This window comes from Cetorhinus maximus, chromosome 17 (genome assembly GCF_964194155.1).
Source record: "Cetorhinus maximus chromosome 17, sCetMax3.hap1.1, whole genome shotgun sequence".
In the NCBI taxonomy this organism is placed as follows: Eukaryota; Metazoa; Chordata; class Chondrichthyes; order Lamniformes; family Cetorhinidae; genus Cetorhinus; species Cetorhinus maximus.
The window spans coordinates 54,807,856-54,832,291 of record NC_135895.1 but is presented as its reverse complement, the minus strand read 5'-3'; the positions used below and the strand labels follow the sequence as shown (position 1 = coordinate 54,832,291).

The window sequence follows — 24,436 nt, the reverse complement described above, 5'->3', positions numbered from 1 at the left end:
AGGTTCATTGAAGTAAATCCCACAATACCTTGTAATAAAAACAGAACTTTATTTATTCAATTACCATAAATCAATGTTTATGATAAAACATATAGGTTATATGGTCTAACACACCTATGGCAGATATTTACCAATCAAGTTGCACAAAATTATATTTTTTATTGTTTTGACTGCTCTTTTTCCTTCTCTCAACCTCAAAGATTCACAGCTCAAAAGGCTTCAACATAATAAAACGTAAATATTATCATATTTCATAATATTGCAATGAAACTTTTTTTTATTTATGGGATGCAGGCATCACTGTCTAGGCCAGCATTTATTGCCCATCCCTAATTGCCCTTGAGAAGGTGGTGGTTAGCAGCCTTCTTGAACCACTGCAGTTCATATGGTGTAGGTACACCCGCTGTTAGGGAGGGAGTTCCAGGATTTTGACCCAGTGACAGTGAAGGAATGGTGAAATATTTCCAAGTTTGGATGGTGAGTGGCTTGGAGGGGAACTTCCAGGCGGTGGTGTTCCCATGTTCCTGCTTCCCTTGTCCTTCTAGATGGCAGTGGTCATGGGTTTGGAAGGTGCTATCTAAGCAGCTTTGGTGAGTTCCTGCAGTGCATCTTATAGATGGTACACACTGCTGCCACTGTGCATTGGTGGTGGAGGGACTGAATGTTTGGGTGGGCTGCCAGTAAGGCTACTTTGTCCTGAATGGTGTCAAGCTTCTTGAGTGTCATTGGAGCTGCACTCATCCAGGCAAGTGCAGAGTATTCCATCACACCCCTGACATGTGCATTGTAGATGGTGAACAGGCTTTGGAGAGTCAGGAGGTGAGTTACTCGACGAATGATTTCTAGTCTCTGACCTAGCCACAGTATTTATATGGCTAGTCCAGTTCAGTTTCTGGTCAATGGTAATCCCCAGGATGTTGATAGTGGGGGATTCAGCAATGGTAATGCCATTAAACATCAAGAGGTGATGGTTGGATTCTCTCTTGTTGGAGATGGTCATTGCTTGGCACTTGTGTGGCGTGAATGTTACTTGCCACTTGTCATCCCAAGGCTGGATATTGTTCAGATCTTGCTGCATTTGGACACAGACTGCTTCAGTATCTGAGGAGTCACGAATGGTACTGAACATTGTGCAATCATCAATGAACATCCCCACTTCTGACCTTATGGTGGAAGGAAGGTCATTGCTGAAGCAACTGAAGATGGTTGGGCTGAGAACACTACCCTGAGGAACTTACCAGTAAAATTATCTTTTGTGCAACTGAGTGTCTTCTTTTCTTGAAAGCTTTACTCTCTTGAAAGACAGCTGGTTACAGATAGTAACCTAAAAACTAAAGGGATTCACTACACCTGTTCTCACATCCTTTGAATGCTATAATATGTGTAATGTGCAGAATGTCCTAAGCTGCATCAGTGTATTCTCTCAATGCAACTGTAATAGTTTTGCTTTTCCAAAAGATTTAAAAACAACTTGGAATTAAATTTAATAAGTTTCTTCAAGTGATTTTCATTATAACTATTATTGTGTTTAACTTCTACTTCAGGGAGAGATGGCCTAATTCAGAATAGAGAGAAAAGGAGTGATTTGAATACCTATACTTTATCTTGTTTAAACTGAGAATTTATTATATTTATTTTCATCAGTGAAGAAGTCAAAATGCATCTTTGAGCTATTTAGCTGTATTTCAGTGTCTTTATCAAGTGAATTTTAAGAACAAGCTGGAAAATTTAGCTTTTTCGAGTCAAAGTTAAAATGAAAGCTATTATTAACTGCTCAATGGCCTTTATCATGCCAAACACTTTCTTCTTAAACTATCCTTAGCTATTCATAGAGGCAAAAATATACAAAGCTTAAATATCGCTCATCACACAATCGTTACTGATTCCTTTACAGTCACAATGTCAAGCTGAAAGCAACGTTCTCTACACAAAAAGAGGGGAATTTCGTTGCAATTTCCAGCAATCTAAGAGTTAAATTGCTCAAATTTGTCACTTGAATTTATTGATTTTATAATTAATTGAAAGATATTTCCAGGTTGATTTATCTTTCTATGTCCTCTTTTATTCCCTATTTGTATTTTTTTTTAATTTAAAATGTTGATTGCTTAATTTTGCAATGGGCCTGTAAACCAATTGCCATGTTTCAGGACTAGATATTAATGCACTACTGCACAACCAGTTAAAGTTAATGACTTGAGTTGTGACGTATGTATATTTTCTGTGTGAAGGTATAATGCTGGGGAGAATGGGAAAGAATGGAATGCCACTGGTCAGCTTCTGTCAGTGTTTAAATGAATCTGTGATGAAGATTGTCGCAGTTGCCACATGGTGAGTTTCTGTTAGGCGCTTTCCATAATTAATGAGTCGTAACTGTTTCATTATATATTCAATTATGGTGTCACATGGGAAAGTTTGTGACTTTCAGTAAATGCTGAAATTACCATATATCTTATAAATCTTTTATTGATAACAGTACATTAAAACTCCTTGGGGAGCAACAATAAACATTGCAGTCTCCGTCAGTTCACTATACTTCACTAGGCTGCAAGGGAATTCAGGAAAAAGTTTGTACATTTTTTCCCATAACATCAATCTGCAATAATTACCCATCAGTGCTGCTGCGTCAGCCCATCTGTTGCTAAAACGCTCATCCATGTTTTTGTTAGCTCCAAACTCAACTATTCCAAAGCTTTCCTGAACCTCTGTGAATTCCAAGTCCTCCAAAATTTAAATACTCTGCAAACCTACTTTCTTTGACCAAGCATTTGGTCATAAATTGCTCTTTATATGGCTTGCGGTGTCAAACATTTGTCTGATAACACTTCTATGAAGTGCCTTGGGATGTTTTGCTATTTTGAAGGTGCTATGTACATGCAAGCTGCTGTTGTAGCCTTTTCAGTGTTCACTGACGTAAAGGGCTCAAGAGATGTGACCCTGATGATTGAGTTTCTCTGCACATAGTCATTTTTTAAATTAAGAGTCAGTATGAATTACAACTTAGTTGCCATTCTGATTAGACCCATGTTAAACTCAAGGTGACAGGACTTTTCCCAATAATCTATTGCTAAATCTGATCACCTTGATGCAGAATACATTTTATGTATTGTAATGATTGAATAAATAATTTAGACAGTCCTATGCATCAATAACTTGATGAGCTATTCTGTTTCAATTACAGGAGCAATATAACTACAATCTTTGAAAAGTCTTTTTAACTTCTATATTATTGAATTATATTTTTCAAAAAAGGAATATTGTTTTCACTTTTGTTATCTGATATAGATTTATTTAAATCTCAGAACATGGAAAAGCAACAATAATTTTCTAGTTGTCATTTCCTCTAGCTCTGCCAACTAATGAATTATAGACACTTTAACTGTCAATTAATCAGCCATTAAATTGTCAAGGTCAGATAATAATCTTCTTGTTGACTGGCAATTTCATTGTATAGCAATTGCATTGTTAAGACAGCTGCTTGTTAAAACAGGTGATGGACATTGGTTCACCTATAAAAGGTACAGTGTGGAAGGGATTGGGAGAGTCTGCTATACTGCAGACCTGGCTTGAGAATAAACCAGCTTGAGATAAAAAGACTAGTTTGGACTCCTTCCATGACAAGCACTTATTGTGATTAACACAACTAACAAAGTAAAGTTTAGAATAACAGGGAAGAATTTTACGGTCCCCTGCCGGTGGGTTTGAAGGTGGGGCGGGCTCATAAAATGCAGCACGTGGCCTGCCTGCAGCCTACCTGCCCTCCCTTGACCTGCCTCCCATTTTATGGGGATTGGTGGCCAATTAAGTGCCTCATCCCACCTTTGCTGTTCTTTTACCATGCCAAAGGGAGGCCCATGCCAGGTGGGTAGCTTGGCAGCTTTCATAGGGCAAGCTGGTGTCGAGCAAGAAAGGGATGACTTCCTTGGGGGATATCCTGTGCCCATCACCCACCCACAAGGTCATACACTGCGCACCCCCCACCCCCCACCCCCCCAGTCTCTCAAACCTGGCCCCACTCCCCTCACCCTCCTCATTGGGTCCTGCCAGCCAAGCCCTGCTGATACCCCAGATGTACCTGAAGTCTAGCCTCCATTAGTGCCTCTTCTTCAGGCACCTCCTGTTGTCCCAGCAATGCCCACCGCTCAAACTTGATACTGTTGGGACCACAGAGCTGCTGGCCAATCGGATTGGCTAGCAGCTCTCTAAGACAGGAATTCCTCCTCAGATGGTGGTAGAAGTCTCAACCTTGGGCAACTAACGCCCTGCCAGTCGTTAAGCGGTTGCTGGGCAGCCAGCATCGGCAGTGTTGCAAATCCTTCGACTCTTCAGGTGGTGGGGTGGAAAAGCCCGCCATCAGAAAGATCCTGCCCATAGAATCATAGGGTGGCTACAGCAACAAAGGAGGCCATTGTGTCTGTGCTGGCTGTTTGCAAGAGCAATTCGGCACATTCCAGTCCCCGCCCTTTCTCTGCAGCTTTGCAAATCTTTTCTCTTCAGGTGTTTATTCAATTCCCTTTTCTCAACACTAAAATCCTTTGTAGTTCTGTAGGACACCACCTGAGATCTAAATAGTGGCAGTCCAGAGGTGATTCTTGCATTGGATGAGTGTTTGTCTTTTAATTTAGCTTTTGTTTCTACTTATTTTCTGTTTTGCTTCATTGGTTACATTTAAAATAATGTGCTCTTTATATTAGTTATTTCCCATTAGGCATCGTGTTCCTTATTGCTGGCAAAATACTGGAGATGGATGATCCAACAGCAATTGGAAAGAAACTGGGTTTCTATGCTATCACAGTGGTTTGTGGTCTAGTAGTCCATGGCCTATTTGTTCTACCCATGGTGTACCTCTTTATCACCAAGAAGAATCCAATAGTTTATATAAGAGGAATACTTCAAGCTTTGCTTATAGCTTTGGCTACTTCATCAAGGTATGTTCTCATAATCTTTTGCCAGGTTCCAATGCTATCATTCAATAAAAATATAAATTAAATTTAATAGAAAATAAATCAGCCTTTTGGTTTATTATTAGCCCCATCTCATGAGCGTGTTCATTAGTACACCATCCTTTCTCTAGGTCAGTCCCTCAGGATCAAGGATGACTTGCTTCCACTCCACTTTGCTGGGGTTTGAGATGGCTGTTAACTCTGTTGCATGATCTGCAGACTGCCACATGTGGGGCAGGTGATGCTTGGAGGGTCTGGTAGATGAGTTGTTGGAAGGCTTGTGAGCTCTCTCTGATGCCTTGATTTCACCTCTGCATGTTTCCAACAAAGTCTCTCAATCACAGAATCACACAGTGCAGAAGAGGCCCTTTGGCCTGTCAAGTCTGCACCGACACATGAGAAACACGTGAGAAATACCTAATCCCATTTACCAGCACCTGGCCTATAGCCTTGAATGTTATGATGTGCCAAGTGCTCATCCAGGTACATTTTAAAGGATGTGATGCAACCCGCCTCCACCACCCTCCCAGGCAGCGCATTCCAGACCATCACCACCCTCTGGGTAAAAAAGTTTTTCCTCACATCCCCCCTAAACCTCCTGCCCCTCACCTTGAACTTGTGTCCCCTTGTGACTGACCTTTCAACTAAGGGGAACAGCTGCTCCCTATCCACCCTGTCCATGCCCCTCATAATCTTGTACACCTCGATCAGGTCGCCGCTCAGTCTTCTCTGCCCCAACGAAAACAACCCAAGTCTATCCAACCTCTCTTCATAACTTAAATGTTTCATCCCAGGCAACATCCTGGTGAATCTCCTCTGCACCCCCTCCAGTGCAATCACATCCTTCCTATAATGTGGCGACCAGAACTGCACACAGTACTCCAGCTGTGGCCTCACCAAGGTTCTATACAACACCAACATGATCTCCCTACTTTTGTAATCTATGCCTCGATTGATAAAGGCAAGAGTCCAATATGCCTTTTTCACTACCCCACTAACTTGCCCCTCCGCCTTCAGAGATCTATGGACACACACACGCCAAGGTCCCTTTGTTCTTCAGAACTTCCTAGTTTCATGCCATTTATTGAATATTTCCTTGTCAAATTACTCCTTCCAAAGTGTATCACCTCACACTTTTCAGGGTTAAATTCCATCTGCCACTTATCTGCCCATTTGACTACTCCGTCTATATCCCCCTGTAGCCCAAGACACTCAACCACACTGTTAACCACCCGGCCAATCTTTGTGTCATCCGCAAACTTACCAATCCTACCCCCCACATAGTCATCTATGTCGTTTATATAAATGACAAATAATAGGGGACCCAGCACAGACCCCTGTGGTACACCACTGGCTTCCAGTCACTAAAGCAGCCTTCTGTCATCACCCTCTGCCTCCTACAACTAAGCCAATTTTGAATCCACCTTATCAAATTACCCTGTGTCCCATGTGCATTTGCCTTCTATATAAGTCTCCCATGTGGAACCTTGTCAAAGGCTTTGCTGAAATCCATATAAACTACATCAACTGCACTACCCTCATCTACACATCTGTTCACCTCAAAAAATTCAATCGAATTCGTTAGGCATGACCTCCCCCTGACAAAGCCATGCTAACTATCCCTGATCAAACCTTGCCTCTCCAAGTGGAGTTAGATTCTCTCCTTCAGAATTTTCTCCAATAGTTTCCCTACCACTGACTTGAGACTCACTGGTCTGTAGTTTCCTGGCTTATCTCTACAACCCTTCTTAAATAGCGGAACCACATTAGCTGTTCTCCAGTCCTCTGGCACCTCCCCCGTGGCCAGAGAGGAATTAAAAATTTGGGTCAGAGCCCCTGCGATCTCCTCCCTTGCCTCCCTCAGCAGTCTGGGACACAAATCATCCTGACCTGGAGATTTGTCCACTTTTACACCTGCCAACTCCTCCAATACCTTGTCACTCCCGATATCAATTTGCTCAAGAACCTCGCAGTCTCTCTCCCCGAGTTTCATACCTTTATCCTCATTTTCTTGGGTGAAGATGGATGTGAAGTATTCGTTCAATACCCTACCGATGTCTTCTTGCTCCACCCATGGATTGCCCCCTTGGTCCCTAATGGCCCCTACTCTTTCCCTGGTTATCCTCTTCCCATTGACATACTTATAGAATATCTTGGGATTTTCCCGACTTTTACCAGCCACAGCTTTCTCATATCCCCTCTTTGCTCTCCTAATTGCTTTCTTAAGCTCCACCCAATGTTCACTCAATGTTCAGTGTCTTCCTGAATGAGCCTTCTCCATTTTGGTCAGTCACAAGCCAGGGACTCCCATGAGTCGGCTGTGATGTTAGATCTCTTCAGGGATGCTTTGAGGACATCCCTAGAGCATTTCCATAGTCCTCCTGGGAGTCTGCTGCAATGACCAAGTTCCAAATAGAGCAGTTGCATCGGGAGTCTGGTGTTGGGCATACAAATGATATCTTGCCCAGCAGAGTTGGTTTTGAGTGATTATCGCCTCAATGCTGGGCAAGTTGGCTTGGGAGAGAATGCTTCTGTTGGACCATCTTTCTTGGCATCAAATTTGGAGGCTCTTGTGAAGGCATCGCTGGGGATACATCTCCAGTGCCTGCTGTAGGTTGTCCAAATCTCCTAATCATACAGGAGTGTAGGAATCACTGCTGTCCAGTAAATCATGACCTTAGTCTTGGGTTTGAGACCCTGCTCCTCAAATAGTCTTTTCCTCATTGACCAAAGGTTGAGCTGGCACACTGGAGACGATGATAAATTTTGTCCCCTGTGTCTGTCTTCATCGAGAGGAGGCTCCAAGATATGGAAAATGGTCCACATTTTCCAGGATCTCACCATTGATCTTAATTGATGGGGCGAGTTGTTGTGCTGTGGGAGTTGGTTGGAAGAGCACCTTGGTTTTCTGGGTGTTTAGTAAAAGTCCCATTTTCTAATTTGCTTTGGAGAAGGAGTCGACAATGACCTGGAGCTCAATTTCTGAGTGAGCTCATGCACGAGTGTCACCTGCATATTGAAGCTCATTGACTGAGTTGGATTGATTTTGGTTTTGGATTGAAGGCAGAACAGGTTGAACAGCTTCCTGTCTGTTCTGTAAATTATCTCCTCGTCTGCAGGTAATTTGCTGGAGGTGAGGTACAGGATTACAAAGAGGAAGATGGAAAAGAGAGTTGGTACAATGACACAGCCTTGTTTAACCCCAGTCTTCACTGAGATAGGGTTGGTTGTTGTTACCTTGGTGAGGCTTATGTGCCATAATGGATTAGACACTGTCCACAACATAGAAGAAACACACAAGAGGGCAAATGCAAGATTTCAATATCCAGGACACGCAATGAAGAGTTTCCTTGTAATGATACTGGGCAGTAAGGGTAAATTACTGATTGTAGAGAAAAGGGGATGAATTTTTGGCCCACGCTGAGGGCAGGAACAGAGGCAGATGGGGTCTGAAAATATCAGGATTTGCCTCACTTACCACCAGCTACATTGGAACAGCTGCCACACTCCCACCCCGCTGTGCCCCACTGAGCCCAACAGGTGCATTCTCCCACAATTGGCCCAGCTCCCACACCTGAAACAGTCTGCAAGCTTTGCTTATGAAATGGCCACTGTGTGCCAATGCAGGAGTTCCTTTGTGCTTATTTCACCATTATACAGCATCAGGAATGGCTCCCACTTCTCTAGCGCATACAAACATACAAATTAGGAGCAGGAGTAGGCCACTCGGCCCTTCGAGCCTGCTGTGCCATTCAATAAGATCATGGCTGATCTGATTTTAACCTCAACTCCAAACTTCTGCCTACTCCCAATAACTTTCACCCCCTTCCCTATCGAGAATCTATCTAGCTCTGCCTTAAAAATATTCAAAGATTCTGCCTCCACTGCCTTTTGAGGAAGAGAGTTCCAAAGATTTCAACTCTCTAAGGGCAGAATTTAGCCCTTGGCGGATGGGCTCAGTGGGGGCAGTTGGGAAGCCAACCGCTGCCCGCGAACGGCATCGGACCGTGATTTCACGCTGGCAGACCAATTAAGACCCGCCCAGCTTGAAACGCGAGCAACGTCAGCGTGAGTCATTTCACGCTCAAGCGGGTCAGGCGTGCGCCTGCCTGCTGAGGGAAAATTTCTGCCCTGAGAGAAAAAAATTCTCCTCTCCTGTCAAGACTCCTCAAGATCTTATGTTTCAATCAAGCTGCCTCTTACTCTTCTAAACTCCAGCAGATACAAGCCTAGCCTTTCCAGCTTTTCCTCATAAGACAACCCACCCATTTCAGTTATTAGTCCAGTAAACCTTCTCTGAACTGCTTCCAACACATTTATACGCTTCCTTAAATAAGGAAACCAATACTGTACACAGCACTCCAAACGTGGTCTCACCAATGCCCTGTATAATTGAATATTAACCTTCCTACTCTCAATTCCCCTTGCTATAAATGATAACATTCGATTAGTTTTCCCAACTACTTGCTGTACTTGCACACTAACATTTTGCAATTAATGAAGTAGGAAAACCAGATCCCCCTGTATCTCAGAGCTCTGCAATCTCTTTCCGTTAGATAATATGCTTCTTTTTTATTCTTCCCTCCAAAATGGGCAATTCCACATTTTCCCGTAGTATGCCCCACTGGCTCTCCGCTGTGCAGCCATATGCCATTGAATATATTTAAGAAGGAAATAGGTAGATTTCTAGACTCTAAAGGTGCCAAGGGATATGGGGAGAGAGCGGGGGTATGGCGTTGAAGTAGAGGATCAGCCTGATCATATTGAATGGCGGAGCAGACTCGAAGGCTGAATGACCTACTCCTGCTTCTATTTTCTATGTTTCTATCTCCTCGGATGTGCTGATGACCAAGCATGTTTCCCGTGCATTGCGTTAAAAATCTAAATCAGCCCTGCAACGAGCTCTCATGTGGCTCGTTAACTGCCTCCGTTGATTACCCACCACTTTCTGGTGGGTTGCCAAGACCTCTGAGAAGACACTTCCACCAAAATTGCCAGGAGCTGGGGATATATTGAGAAACTAGCCTGCAGCTCGGTATTGTGATTTTCCCAGCACGCCCGCCTCCAAACCTGCGTGTGTCTCGGGATGAAAGCTCAGCCCATTAGATCTGCTTAGATCTGTTCACTATTTGAGTCTTGCACTGTAGTATTAACTGTGATTACCATTGATTATTCATTTACAGTTCTGCCACTTTGCCTATTACCTTCAAGTGCCTGTTGGAAAATAATCATATCGATAGAAGAATTGCGAGGTTTGTTTTGCCTGTGGGAGCTACAATCAACATGGATGGCACTGCCTTGTATGAAGCTGTGGCAGCAATATTTATAGCACAGGTTAACAACTATGAACTGGACTTTGGGCAAATTATTACTGTAAGGTAAATGGAATTCTCATTTGAGAGCAAATTGGAATTTAGGAGCTTCTTACCATTTTTTCCTTCCTCTCCTAACTGGGGTTTGGGTCAATGGGAGCCACTTGCCCTCTGACACCTATTCTAGTTTGCTATTGATGTTGAGTGCTATCAGGCTATAGATAGGCCTAAACTAATCTTCGTCAAACAACAACACAGGTACACTTTTTTATTTGTAGCTTGTTTGAAGCCATAAGAACTCTCGAGGTTCAGAGTCAATGCTGAGAACCCTAGGGCCACATCCACTTCACTGTGTATGATTATGCCCCCACTTCTATTTGGTCTATCCTACATGTGGAACAGGAAATATATAGGAATGCTGATCACTCTTGGATGTAGTTGATGTAACTCTGAATACATCCATATCAAGCAGTTCCGGGAGACAACTCTCCCAATTTTTGTTTTATGCCTGTTCTTTTACAACTGGATAGCTTGCTAGGCTACTCCAGAAAGCATTAGAATGAGTCAACTAGTTTGGGACTGGAGTATATATCAAGAGTGAGAATAAATGGCAATTTCCATCCCATCCCTCAATGTAGCACAGCAGCTAGCTGTTGCCTTGCTGAGATCAGTTAATCGAGCAGGGATTGAACTTAGACAACAAGGGTTTATATAGCTCAGCTTCTCAGAAGCAATCAGGGAAGGCAAAACTTCAATTTATATCGTAGTGCTATTCTACCATGAAGTTGTGACCTAATTAGATGAAAATTCATGTTACAAATAACTGTAAACTCTCTGACCTGTGCCAACCACAATGTTTTGTCAAGTACTGGGAATGGGGGAGATGCCATTTGGATTTAACATATTGTTACCTTGCTCTCAGTTTCCTGCTGTCCCAAAGTACTCACTGCTGAGTTTGATTTTTTTAATGTGCCCCCCTTGTATCAAGCTGGGCATGTTGGTCATGCTTCCAATCCCAACAGTTCTCTTTCACTAGAACCAGCACAATGCTATTTACCTTGTGGTAGCCTATTCTGAAGCTGGAGACTACATGTAATTTAATTTTTGACCTTATTTTGATTGTTGGGACATGGATGTGGCACCAAAATCTAATTGGAAAACAGATTTTGGTACCACAATATAAATAGTGAGCTTGGCAGCAATGCCCCCATGTCAATTAGCCTGCTGACACAGCCAAGGTTTTGAAGAGCTGCCGGCACTCTGGAGTTGGTGATCCACCCTGACCAGACCTGCACTGTCCCCAGGAGGAAGATCTCTGACAACCTTGCACTACTCAGGGATACGATTACCTATGTATGGGACGTGGTGTGGACACCTGCCTCATCAGCCTAGACCAGGAGAAGGCCCTTGACAAAGTATGCTCTCCAAAATGGGGTTTGGGGAGGTAATCCGCAACTGGATCCAACTGCTCTACACTAACATCAGTAGCGCAGTTTCAATCAATGGGTGGGAATCAGGTAGCTTTCCAATTAAATCTGGAGTCAGGCAGGGCTGCCTCCTCTCCCCTGTCCTGTTTGTGTGTTGCATAGAACCCTTTGCTGAGTCCATCAGGAAGGATCCAGGCATAAAAGGAGTGATGATCACAGGCAGTGGAGGCACTCGGGTCAAAACCTCCCTGCATGGACGATGTCGCCGTCTTCTGCTCAGATCCGCTGTCGGTGCGCAGACTGATCCACATCTGTGACCAGTTTGAACTGGCCTCAGGAGCCAAGGTAAATCATGGCAAGAGTGAGGCCATGTTCTTTGAGAACTGGGCTGACCGTTCCCTTATCCCCTTCAACATCCGGTGAGATGGCCTGAAGGTGCTGGGGATATGGTTTGGAGGGACCAGGGCATGCGTTAGAAACTGGAAGGAGCGAGTGGCTATGGTGAAAAGAAAACTGGGCATGTGGGAGCGACGCTCCCTCTCCATTGCGGGTAAGAACCTGGTCATCGGGTGTGAGGCGCTATTGGTGTTGCTGTATGTGGTGCAGGTCTGGCCCATTCCTCACTCCGGCACTGTGGCGATCACCCGAGCTATCTTTCGCTTTATCTGGAGGTCGAAAATAGATTGTGTTCGCGGGGACGTGATGAACAAGCCTCTAGATAAAGAGGGAAAAACGTGCCCAACATTGCCCTCATCCTGAGGGCCACCTTTGTGTGTGGCTGCATCAAGCTGTGCGTAGACCCTCGGTACACAAACACCAAGTGTCACTACGTGCTGCAGTTCTGCCTGTCCCTGGTATTGTGAAGGATGGGTCTGGCCACGCTGCTGCTGAACGCTACAAGTAGTTGGACCGTGTCATACCACCTGTCCCTTGTGGAAAGATTTATGCAGAGAAACACCTTTGATCACAAGTCCATCAGGCAGTGGTCAGCACATAACGTCCTAGAGGCCCTGAGGGAAAAGGAAGATGGTGGATCCTGTCGGTTGGTTCCCCGAGCAGACTGTCAAAGTCATTTGGCAGAATGCCTCATCGCCAGAACTTTCCAACAAGCACCAAGACATAGCTTGGCTGGTGGTAAGAAAGGCCCTCCTCATCAGATCCTTCCTACATGCCAAAAGTCTCACCCTCTCCACACACTGCCCTCGAGGTGGCTGTTGTGGGGAAGACACAGTTGTTCACCTTCTTGTGGAATGTGCCTTTGCAAAGAAGGTCTGGAGAGAGATGCAGTGGTTTTTGTCAAGGTTCATCCCGAGCAGTTCCGTCTCACAGGACTCTGTGCTCTACGGGCTGTTTCCAGGGACACACACCGAGACAAACATCAACTGCAGCTGAAGGATCATCAACTTGGTGAAAGACCCTCTTTAGTCTGCCCGAAACTTGTTGGCCTTCTGGTGCAAAGAATTGTCCCCAACCGAGTGTTGCAGACTGGCACATTCCAAGGTTGAGGACTATGTGCTGAGGGACACACCTAAACTTGGGGCAGCCGCCGCAAAGACGCAATGGGGAAAGGTCACTGTCTAAGACCTTTCTGACATAGTGCACCAAATGGCTGGAAAGTGTATAGACCCCTCTGGCTGTATGACTCACATTGAATGTATGCAGTGAATACTACATGTATCACAATTGTATTGAAGCACCTCAGAGTGCAACATGATCTATGTCGATAACTTGAACCCCATTGCACGTCTGTAACGATCTTGTTGAGATGTCTGTAATGTTCATTGATCGTATTGAAGCACCTCATGATCTATGTGGAAAACTGGAATATGATTGCACTTTTTGTGATGGCAATTTTGAAATGTTGTGTAATGTTCTTTCAGATATTTTATGAATAAAGTATATTTTTCCAAAAAAAAAAGAATTGTACACTAGCACCCAATTGCTGCCTTCAACCCTGCATAACTGAAGTCCTGATGCCAGCTGTGCTGAGAGTGCTACAGTGCACAAAATGGGAAGGAAATGTTGAAGGTGGCACCATCCCTAATGCCACTCTTGTTTGCCCTGGGACCTTGTGGCTTTAAAACAGAATCTCTCGAGGTGTGGATAAAGGGCACCCCCTCTGTCACAGGAGGAGAGTTAGGGGTAAAGGCAGGAAAAGCTTACATTCAAAAGTTGGAGTCTTAACCCACAAAAATAGTTTGTATTTCTTTTCTTTTCCAGCATAACAGCGACAGCTGCCAGTATAGGTGCAGCAGGGATCCCACAAGCTGGTCTGGTGACCATGGTTATCGTCTTGACGTCTGTTGGTCTTCCCACAGATGACATCACTCTAATAATTGCAGTAGATTGGGCGTTGTAAGTTGTAAAGCAAATATTTTCCTTTTTTATTGTTGTTTTTATCTCAAATGGCTGGCTATTATTTTTACAGACTGCTAACATTTAGTGTTTTTTTTAAAGGGATAGATTTCGGACTATGATTAATGTTCTGGGAGATGCTCTGGCAGCTGGAATTATGGCTCATATCTGCCGAAAGAATTTCACTCAGGAAAATGATGAAGTAGGAAAATTATTTCGCTTTCTTTTCAAACTTTATTTTACTCAACAGATGTGTCTAGCGGTTTGTTAACTCTTTCGAAGACTGATGGTCTAATAATTAGTCATAGAAAATAATTCATATGCTCCACCAAAAGCACAGTGGCTCTATATATTAATTATCTGGTATGACAATGAGCCATTCAGCCCAGGAAGATGCCAGGTTTGATGCCTGATCTGTGTTAACTTATCTCAGTCAAAGCAACCAGGACCTCCCTTGTAAAGAGTGTGGATATCGGGCGAAGACAGGATCAACGTCAGCAATGATGTTCCCTGTGGACACAAAGCTTCTGCACTGTCTAGGTTTAGCCCTCAAGAAAAGCATTTTTAGCAAGGTGCCAGAGGCTGACTGCTAATACTCACAAAGCTGCACCACTTTCAGGAGAGGAAGAAAAACCTCACTCTGAACAATGATTGCAATAGCTAAATTGTCTTTGCTTTTATTTTTTGGGCATTGCAATGAGTCTTTTTTTCCCTAGTTCCTAAGTGTTATTTTATTCTTGTATAGACAAATGTTTCTTGCTGTGTTGAAGTCTTTCCACACTCACCTTGCAATATATAAACCCGAGAGTACCTTGGCTATGAAATTTTGACATGTAGGACATTGTCCCGGTGACTTTCATGTTTGAAGGGCCATTGTTTTCACGTGAAAATGCTTCCTCCAAAACTTTTCTTTAATTTGAGGAGGGAGAGAGAGCCTGTGTCATTCTCTTCAGGATGCTGTATGTAGACTGCATAGTGATCCCTTTCATTTACATGTTTAAAAAAAGGGTTTGCTAAAAAATTCTGGATATAGGCCAGAATTTTCCAGCCTCCCCACGGCGGATTCCCCTGCAGCAGGGCTGTTGAGCAATTGAAATCTCCAATCACATCAGCGGGACCAGATGATCCCGCTGGTGTGAGGGGCTGGAAAATTCTGGCCATAATAGATTTATATAAAGAAGTGCAGCTAAGAGATGATGCTCTATAGTGCAGGACACTATCAATTTTAGAACATGGGAAATACAAGACACTCCAAGGAGTAGTGATTGGGTGACACTGTGTTTTAGTTATAGAAGCCTGTCAATTGTAGTATAAAGGGAAGACTGAAGGGGTTAAGAAGATTCATAGTTCTGAGCTGCTAGGATAGAATTATGACAATCAGGAGATAGAGCAACAGGTCTTGATTGAGGACACAATGTGGAAGAATATTTTAAATAGAGAACTTGGAGTAAATAAGGAAAAGTTCAGAAATTATGATAAAATAGAGAACGGCATGAAATATGGCATGGGAAAGAGATTAATTTCCCTTTAATGAACAGGAAGGTGTAAATGTGGCAGCAATTCAAAAACAAGAGTGTTTTGGCATGAGATCATAAGTGTTAAACCATACACTGTGTGATAAACCTTCACATATATTCCCAACCTGAGTTCATTTGGACTGGCAGGAGCTCACCAGAGGGAACTAGAGCTTTAAGGGTTGGGAGCTCACTGACATAAATACGAATATACTAGCTTGTGTGGAGTTGGTGTTCGGTGAAAACAGCAAGCATGAAATTCGCATTTGAATTATCCTACAGAATTTTCTATTTACTTTGTTCATATCTACATTTCCTGACCAAATACTTTAGGCTTTGTTTCTCAACTAATTTCAGTTAGTTTACATGTACCAAAACAAAAACAGAAACAGAAATACCTGGAAAAACTCAGCAGGTCTGGCAGCATCGGCGGAGAAGAGCACAGTTGATGTTTCATGACCCTGCAACAGAACTAAGGGTCATGAGGACTTGAAACATCAACTGTGCTCTTCTCCGCCGATGCTGCCAGACCTGCTGAGTTTTTCCAGGTATTTCTGTTTCTGTTTTTGTTTTGGATTTCCAGCATCTGCAGTTTTTTGTTTTTTTCTCTGAGTTTACATGTACCCTCCATTTCTAGCTGCATCACTTCAATCCCGTATATTGGGCTGAATTTTTCTGTCGGCGAGCTGGCGGTGGGGACCCCGACATCATCCCGCCCTATTTAAATTTTCAGGAAGGTGGGGGCACAGTGCGATCAGCTGTCCGCCCGCCGACCTGTCAATGGTCAATTGAGGCCATTGACAGGGTAGTTAAAACAATTAAAGGCCCTGCCCGTCCAACCTTAAGGTTGGTGGGCAGGCCAGGAGCCCCGGAGGGCTTCCGAAAAAACATTAAACCTCATCCACTGGCGGGATGAGGTTTCATGTCGGCTTTAAAAAAGTTTAATAAAGTTTTTGTGCACTTTATTAACATGTCCCATCTCATGTGACATTGTCACATGAGAGGACATGTTAATGATTTTTTTCTTTTTAAACTTTGAGAACCTTTCAGCGATCTCCCTGAGGCACCACTTAGCCTCAGGAAGATGTGCGCTCTTTTGCGTGCATGCGTAAAAGAGCTCAATCTCACATTTGGGGACTCCGCCCCCCCACCTCCCGCACAGGAAGCGCATAGCGCTTCCCGTCGGGTGTCACGCTGGGCGGGCCTTAATTGGCCTGCCCACTTAAAATGGCAGCGGGGCCCATTTTGGCGGCGGCGATTGGCTGCCCGCCTGTCAAGGGCAAAATTCAGCCCATTGTCATCAACTCCCCTTTTACGCGTTTTCTCCATGTTCTAGAACAAACTTGTTTCAAACGTTAGTGTCTGGCTTGCAAGCTGACTGGCTTTTAAGCACTAACTGTTTGTGAGCTCCTTCTACACCAGGTGCTGTACTTCGAAAAGAATTATGTTGCTTCAGAGGGTCTTCTTACATGGACAGGATAATCTTTTGACATTCGGTCCCACAATCCATCTGCAGAACTAATTTCTCTTTGCAACTTTTTTTGTCTGACTGCCTTTTAGTCCAAACACCAGGCTGCCGTTCTTGGTATCTTTGCTGCTTTCTCTTAGTCAGGAAAAGATTAAAATTTGTAGAGTAAAACACTTTTAATCAATTATTGTTTGCTCTCTGTGGGGCGGGGGAAATATTTCCATAAGTATATTAACTACTTTTCTTTCAATTTTGGATTCAGAGACCAGCATAAGGCTGTCTTGAGGAATAAACCCTTTTCCAAAGCACATTTTAAACAACTCAAATTTTTTATATAGAGCCTTAAAGTAGAAATGGCCAAAAAATCCCTGAAATCTGACACTGTTCCAGGTCCAAGGTGTATGCTGCCTTTTTAGGGGGAGAGATAAGGAAATGGTGAAAAGCTGACCTCTGACCCTCACCACTATGTCAAGGATTGGACCACCAAGCTGCCAATAAATGTGACCACTGAGGTTGAAAAACGTCCCCTCTGGTGTGGAAATTATGATTTCTGTTTAGTTGAATCTCTTGCTGGGCACCATTTGAATGTAAAACATTCTAATTTTAAAGGTATGAACATCTCAAGAGCAACAAGAACTTGTACTTAAATAGCACCTTTAATTTGGTAAATTGTCCCAAGGCACTTCACAAGAGTGAACAAAGAAAAGATGACATTGAACCACGTAAGGAGATATTGGGGGAGTTGACTAAAAGCTTCTTCAAAGAAGTATGTTCTAAGGAGCAACTTAATGGAGGAATAAAAGGTAGAGAGACAGAGAGGTTTAGGATGCGAATTCCAGAGCACAGGGCCTTGGCAGCTGAAGCATGGTTGCCAGTGATGAAGTGCTAAATTGGAATGTTCATGAGGTTAGAATTGGAGGAGTGCAGATATCTCAGAGGATTGTAGGGCTGGAAAAGATTACAAGGATAGGGAGGGGAAAGATTTTAGGGGGATTTGAAAATAAGGGTGACCATTTTAAAATCAAGATGAGGCTTAACTGGGAGGTAATGTAGGTCAGCAACACACGGGTGATGGATGAATGGGACTTGTTATGAGTTAGCACTCGAGCAGCAGAGTTTTGGATGATCTCGTGTTTATGGAGGGTAGAATAAGGGAGATCAGCTGGGAGTGAGTTGGAATAATCAAATCTAGAGGTAACAAAAGCATGAGTGAAGAATTCAGTGACAGATGAGCAGAGCCTGAGACATGGTGGAATCTGCTGTTATGCTGGATGACTCCCTATTGCCTTAAACTGATGTTGTCATCAAGATATATAATTCTGAGATGGCTGATTCATTTGGTATTCTGAATTTTATTCTCTGCATAGCACAAGAGATGGAAACAGAAAGTGCTGGAAATCCTCAGGGCATACTCATGAGTATTTCCAGCATTTTCTGTTTTTATCTCAGATTTCCAGCATCCGCAGCATTCTTTTGTAGTATAAGAGGTAACTTCTGTCTGTCTTCTGAAGTTGACCCTTGGTGAACAGAATTAAACTTCATAGCAACTTCAGAATATAGATTAAATGAAAATCACTTCTACGTCAAATAGGTAAAAACCTTCAAACATTACAAACTTTGTGGTGATCTAGAATCTGTGGTACCAATTCCCTATTGTTATGGCTATGTAGAGGTTATGTTAGGTGACAAAATCAGATTGGCCCTAATGCCTGCTGTCTCCTGTGACATGCTGTCTTTCAGCTAATGCCAGAAGTTTGAAATACTGTGTAGAGATGCTTTTAAAGCAACCCCCAGCATTAAAATATCACTGATTTGCAAAAGGGCACTGCATTTGATACAGTTTTTATTTAGAGGCTTTAGCAGCTTTCATTATTAGAATGGACACTAATACTGTAGGACATACTTTACAGATCCTTTCTTCTTTAAGGCTAATAGAGGATTGGCTGCCTGCTATGCGCCTGGCCTGATTTTCTTACAGTTGAAGTACTGAAGGAAAATCAGGTGAGGTGTCCGATGGGTGACTAGTCCACTACCACGTTTCCTGCTACCACCAAGAGTTAAAATCCAGCATTTTAAGTCTTTTCCATATGACATTGTCAAAACATAATTGAAGAAGATCTTGAATAAAATGGCTGACAGTACGCAACCTTATCAGAGAAATAGGTTCAGTGATTCTCTTATCTATCCTTAATCCAAGATTTTCCATATAATCCCATAGCATTCAACTTTTTCCTGATGTTGGCAAAAAACATTAAGCCATTATGAGAATCAGTGGAAAACATTTAAATAGGTTCCCCTTGGCCTTACAGAGCTTTTCAATTTTGAAAAATCCATAATTGGTCCAAAATATTCCTCACAAGAACAAAATTAAGCTTGGTTCTTTCTGATTGCTCAACATCTCTCCAAAGATTGAAACATACAAAACCACAATAACCTGAAACCATTTAAGAACCATCAATATCAGTTAAATTAATTGGTAATTTCCTGCTTACTTGTATTCTCTACTGTGACTAGAACCCACAACTGGGCTGTGTGTGACTGGAATGATGTCAAAAATGCTTTGTGGGTTTGTTGTTGGACATGTTTGTCATTGGCTCTAGCTGGGTGAATACTTTTGATCATTATTGGTGGTGGCCTTTGGCAGATGGAAAAAAATGATTTAGGATCTCATTTTGTAATTTCAGATTAGTGAAATCCTACATTTATCTCCCAATTCATGCCATACTCCATCATAATCTATCTACACAGCAGCTCCTGATGGCTCTGAAGAGGATACAAGCTTAGCTTTTGTCTCATAACCTCCTCACAGTTATATCGAAGTGATTATCTTTGATTATCTGTTCTTCCATTAAATACAGTGAGAGGGGGCACCGAAACTGATCCTAAATATTTTTATTTTGGCAAGAAATTAAGGAGCAGTACCGCTCTAAGATACTTCTTCCTGCCAGATTAGAATTGGATTTGCATCAGGAATTTCCTTGGGTTTTTCCTAATCAGCCACTGTACCTTCAGCAGAGACTCCTAATTGACGTGTAAACGTGGTTTCCAGTGATCTCCCACCAAAGTAGCCCATTGGGAGTATGGTGTATGTGTGCCATGTTTACACTATAGCTCTCTATTATGCAATATTTTGCGTGAGATCTGTGATGTAAATGCAGCGTCACACATCCTACATGAGAGAGAATACTACAAAGAAACATCCAGCACTTTATACCCTCTAGTTTTCTATTTGTGGTTTAAATATAAGAACCCCAATTCCAAGCTGCTATTGGGGACCAGCACTCACAGCGAGAATAGTGTGAGAAATAAGGGGAGATTTTTGATTCCTTAATTTTAATAGATGTAAAGTCACTGGTTATGTGCATGTGATTTCCTGCAATGCAGCTGGCTGCAGCTGCCACCATGTGCTAGAAGCATGAGACTATGGAATTAACTCTACAAAGCTTTCATAAAGCATTGTATGTTGCATTTAAGCATGTAGGCTAGTGAGACTGCTGCTGAGACACTTATTGCACTGTATTATTCTACTCCCCTCAACTGGGAATGCATGTGTAGCTGGTGCAGAAAACCCCATACCTGTGTCTGAACCAGATGCAGATGACAACATTCTGCACATAGTCAATCATCATGCCCTTCTATTTTGTAAAGTGTTTTCTGGTGCGAGAACTACCACAACCTGTCCTTTTGGTTGGGGGAGATACAGTCATGATTGGTGGCCAAGCGTGGTTGTTATGGGATGTTTGATGGTGCGTAGCCAGTGCCACTTTGCGAGGAGGATGTGTGGTAGTCAATGAACCAAATGCCATGCCCAGTTGCTAAAACGAAGATAGTTGTTTACCAGGTCAATGCCACCTTTACACCTGGAAGAGGAGACTGCAGGAGAAAAGTAGAATGAACATCACAAGTTCCTACTTCCCTCAAATATGGTAACTGACTGAATTCATATGGTGTACTGCATTTCATTCACTTCCTGTCTTGGAATCCTAAAATGCTATCCATTACCTTTATCTTCCCTAAGAACTTCTTTGATTCAGTACCTAGGATACAGGAATACATTTTCAACTTCACTGGATGGTATTATGAGAGAGTGGATCATTTATCCAGTTTTCTGTTCATTGATATAATGCAGTGTAAATCAGATGGTTCTGTAATGATTAGTGATCCACTCCACCACACTACTGCCCAAGAAATGAAGATTAAAATTTACTATGATTTTGAATCTTGTCATCTTAACTGTACATGACAAAGCAATTATATCATTGTTTGAGTGACCTGCAGTTTATCAAATTGTTCAGATACAATGAGTGATCTATCTAATCTCACAATTTTATCTTATTTAGGTTCCACTGATTTGTGAAACAAAGCCTACAAGCATTAATCAGATCATGGCCTATCAGAGAAATGGATGCACAAATGATGCTAACAAGGCAGACAAACAAATCTATGCAGTTACCACAGATGGACCCCATAATGTGCAAATGGAGTTGGGCCTCAACACCAAAAAGGATCACTGCACCATTGAAATAGATGAGTTGGAGACCAAAGTATAGTGACCTGAATTTGTATTCAACAGGAGTATTTCATGCCATATTGGTAACGTGTATGACTACCTCATAGTTGGAAATGTTATATGTACATGAGAAATGAAAAGCAAAACTGATGAATGATAGTGCTGATGATGCACAGTTGTAAATTATTACTCATGTTTTGTGAAAAACATTTTATTTCTTTTTTTTTAAAAATAAATACCATGTAATTGTTGTCCATCTAGGTTATTTCTTGAACAGGACAATGTAATAACTTGAGTGTAAATTCTTGCATTTGTTTCACCTGCAACAATAAGAAGTAGTGACTTAAACACATTTGTTATTGCCATTTCCTATCTGTCCTGATCCCTTTCTGCCCTTTCCCAAAGGTTCACCTGAACTCTATCCAGTTAGGAGACTGAGGAAGCAGGTGCATGTTGTTTTGGTATATGAAGGGGTAAGATAGAAGGAATGATAATCATTGTCTAGGAATTTTCCTTCCTTGGGGTGCGCAGTCTCCAGTGTTAGAATCTGGCTGTATTACTGATCAAAGTTACACTTGCCAAGTGGGAAATATCACTGTGGAAATTTACTCCCTAAATCTCTATGGGCTCCTTTCTTGGCTGGCCAGAAGGCCAAAGGCCCTCCTCCAGCTCTTCATGCTCCAAGAATGATCAATTGGGGATTCCTGACAGCCAACATTTCATTCATTTGTAATGACCCTTCATTGTCTCAAGTTGTTGTGACATACAGGAAACACCAATCTCAGCAGAGACATTTCATGAACTGTTATCTCCATTTCTGGAAATGCATGTTGTGGTTTTAAGCTCTTTGGAGCTGAATTTAACTTAATAGCATTGCGCAAATGTATATTTATTTAAACTCTCTTCTAACCACTTATAGCCAAAAATCCTGATGTGTGACAGCTTCTCTTTCATGGACTTCAGCCTTACCCATTAATCTCAGAGGTTTAAAGGAGGGAAGTCAAAACTCATTAAGACCAAGAAGAGTAGGAAGAAAGTTAAACATCACATTTTAAGAGCTTGCTTATTGTAGGATAAAAGGAAGATCAAGGGAAGTAAACAGTTCCACAGCTTTGAGTCCTGAGAAGGAATGAGGGAAGAAAAGTTTAATGCAAGTTTTATTGAGTTGTTGAGAGAAAAATAAATGTTTGGTTTGGAAGTAAGGTTCTACAAAATTTCTTCCTGCTCCAAAAGATAAATCAAAGAAAACTCCAGAAAATGTACCTACCCTTACACTCTACATTAAAGATCCTGAATCAGTTGTTTATTCAGCATTAAGTTTTGAAGGCTCTAGCAATTAAGTAGTCATTACACTCCACACATAATTCAATTGTTTGGTCTATACTAACCCTGGAATTATTTAATATTCTTCCGAAGTTCTTTTTAAAGAAGTTCCTCTAATCATCTCCCACCCAGTAACAGTTCTGCTTCACTGAACCAATCTTTTATTGCAAAATTATGCTGACCTACAGGAATGAAGGATTAAGATAAATCTGCGGAAATTTCTGTATTGAAGGACACTAAGAATGTATTTTTTCAATGAATTGGTCATAAATACTTTGAATGGGATGGCAGGTTGCAATCAGTTAATGGTCCAGTAATCACCTAATGGATGCACTCTCATTCCTTTTGATGTCATACCTCTTGTATTGTGTTTTTATGAAATAATCCTTTCACTGTTTTAGCTTAAATGTATCATCATTTAATACTACCTGAACCTGAAGCAGACTGCATGCCACTTACAGTCTGATGTTAGAGAAATTTAGAATTTATACTGTTTAGATATGTGGAAAATATTACAATATCAGCCAAAACAAAACAAATGCAAGATATAAAGAGAATGAGTGTATCTAAATGGAAGTAATATTTTTGTGAAGGCATAGCTGATGATACATTTTTTTTGATCTCTGTCTGCTGAAAGCAGTGAATTCTCAGAAGCTGTATGACCCGCTGTTTGCTAGGTCTGTTTGCTAGAAAGACAAAACTACATGTAACCTGTATGACCATAAGTTATTGTTCCTAATGACCTTTTTTTTTTGAGTGGCAATAAATTATCCTTTTTAATGAAATTGTGTACTTTGTGTGATTTGCTCGAGTACTGTTGAATATGTCAGGCTATTGGTGATTTGTAGATGTGGCTTTTTCATTGTCATTACTGTCATTATCATATTTTCTAGTTGTCTGTACTGGTAAATCTACACTGCACTCCAACTGACAGTACGTTATTGAGAAAGATAACCATTGCAACTTTTTAAAGTAAAAAGTAGTGTGATGAGGAAGAAACACTCAGCGGCAGGACTTTTGCTATGTAACCACTATATATCTGCTGCATGCAGTATGGGTCAGACGTGTGTTCTTTACACCATATCCAATACAGAGTTGTCTAACTACCATGAGTTACTTAAGGAATGTTGGCTTCAAAATTTGGTTCTCTAGCACCTGTAGTTTCAGCATCACAGGTGCTGTTTTGGTTTCAAAATGGCAAGCACATTGTGTCAGACATGTTTGGCGGCCAATAGAATAGCCTTTGGAATGTGCCAGAAGTTTGTAGAGTAGGCAGGTCATAACATCAGTCAGTGTGTAATGCTAATTTTAAGCCAACATTGTTATTTTGGAGCTCAGTGCTCCAGCTAATTCAGCAGTGCTCTATTAAATACACACAGCTGCAAAGCGCTTCCTGTCAGGCAGCCCGCTGGGCGGGCCTTAATTGGCCCACCCACTCAAAATGGCAGCGGGCCTCATTTTGGCGGCGGAGTTCGGCTGCCCACCCGCCGCTGAGCCGGTGGGGCCCACTTGCCCACCAAGGGCAAAATTCTGCCCATTGTGTGTGGACTCCATTTTATGAAAGAGGTGCTCACTGAATTCTGCTAC

The 24,436-nt window shown here is 42.2% G+C and overlaps 1 protein-coding gene across 1 annotated transcript in view; it reads left to right on the top strand.

The window, feature by feature from the left end:
* The window catches only part of slc1a7a (solute carrier family 1 member 7a), a 78,416-nt gene extending 54,812 nt beyond the window's left edge, over positions 1-23,604 (top strand). The window contains exons 6-11 of the mRNA XM_078561913.1: positions 2,229-2,328; positions 4,692-4,925; positions 10,124-10,318; positions 13,900-14,034; positions 14,137-14,236; positions 21,357-23,604. Coding sequence (XP_078418039.1) covers positions 2,229-2,328; positions 4,692-4,925; positions 10,124-10,318; positions 13,900-14,034; positions 14,137-14,236; positions 21,357-21,566 — 974 coding nt within the window. The 3' untranslated portion in view covers positions 21,567-23,604. The remainder of the gene's footprint in view (positions 1-2,228; positions 2,329-4,691; positions 4,926-10,123; positions 10,319-13,899; positions 14,035-14,136; positions 14,237-21,356) is intronic.
* The last annotated feature ends 832 nt before the right edge of the window (positions 23,605-24,436 follow it).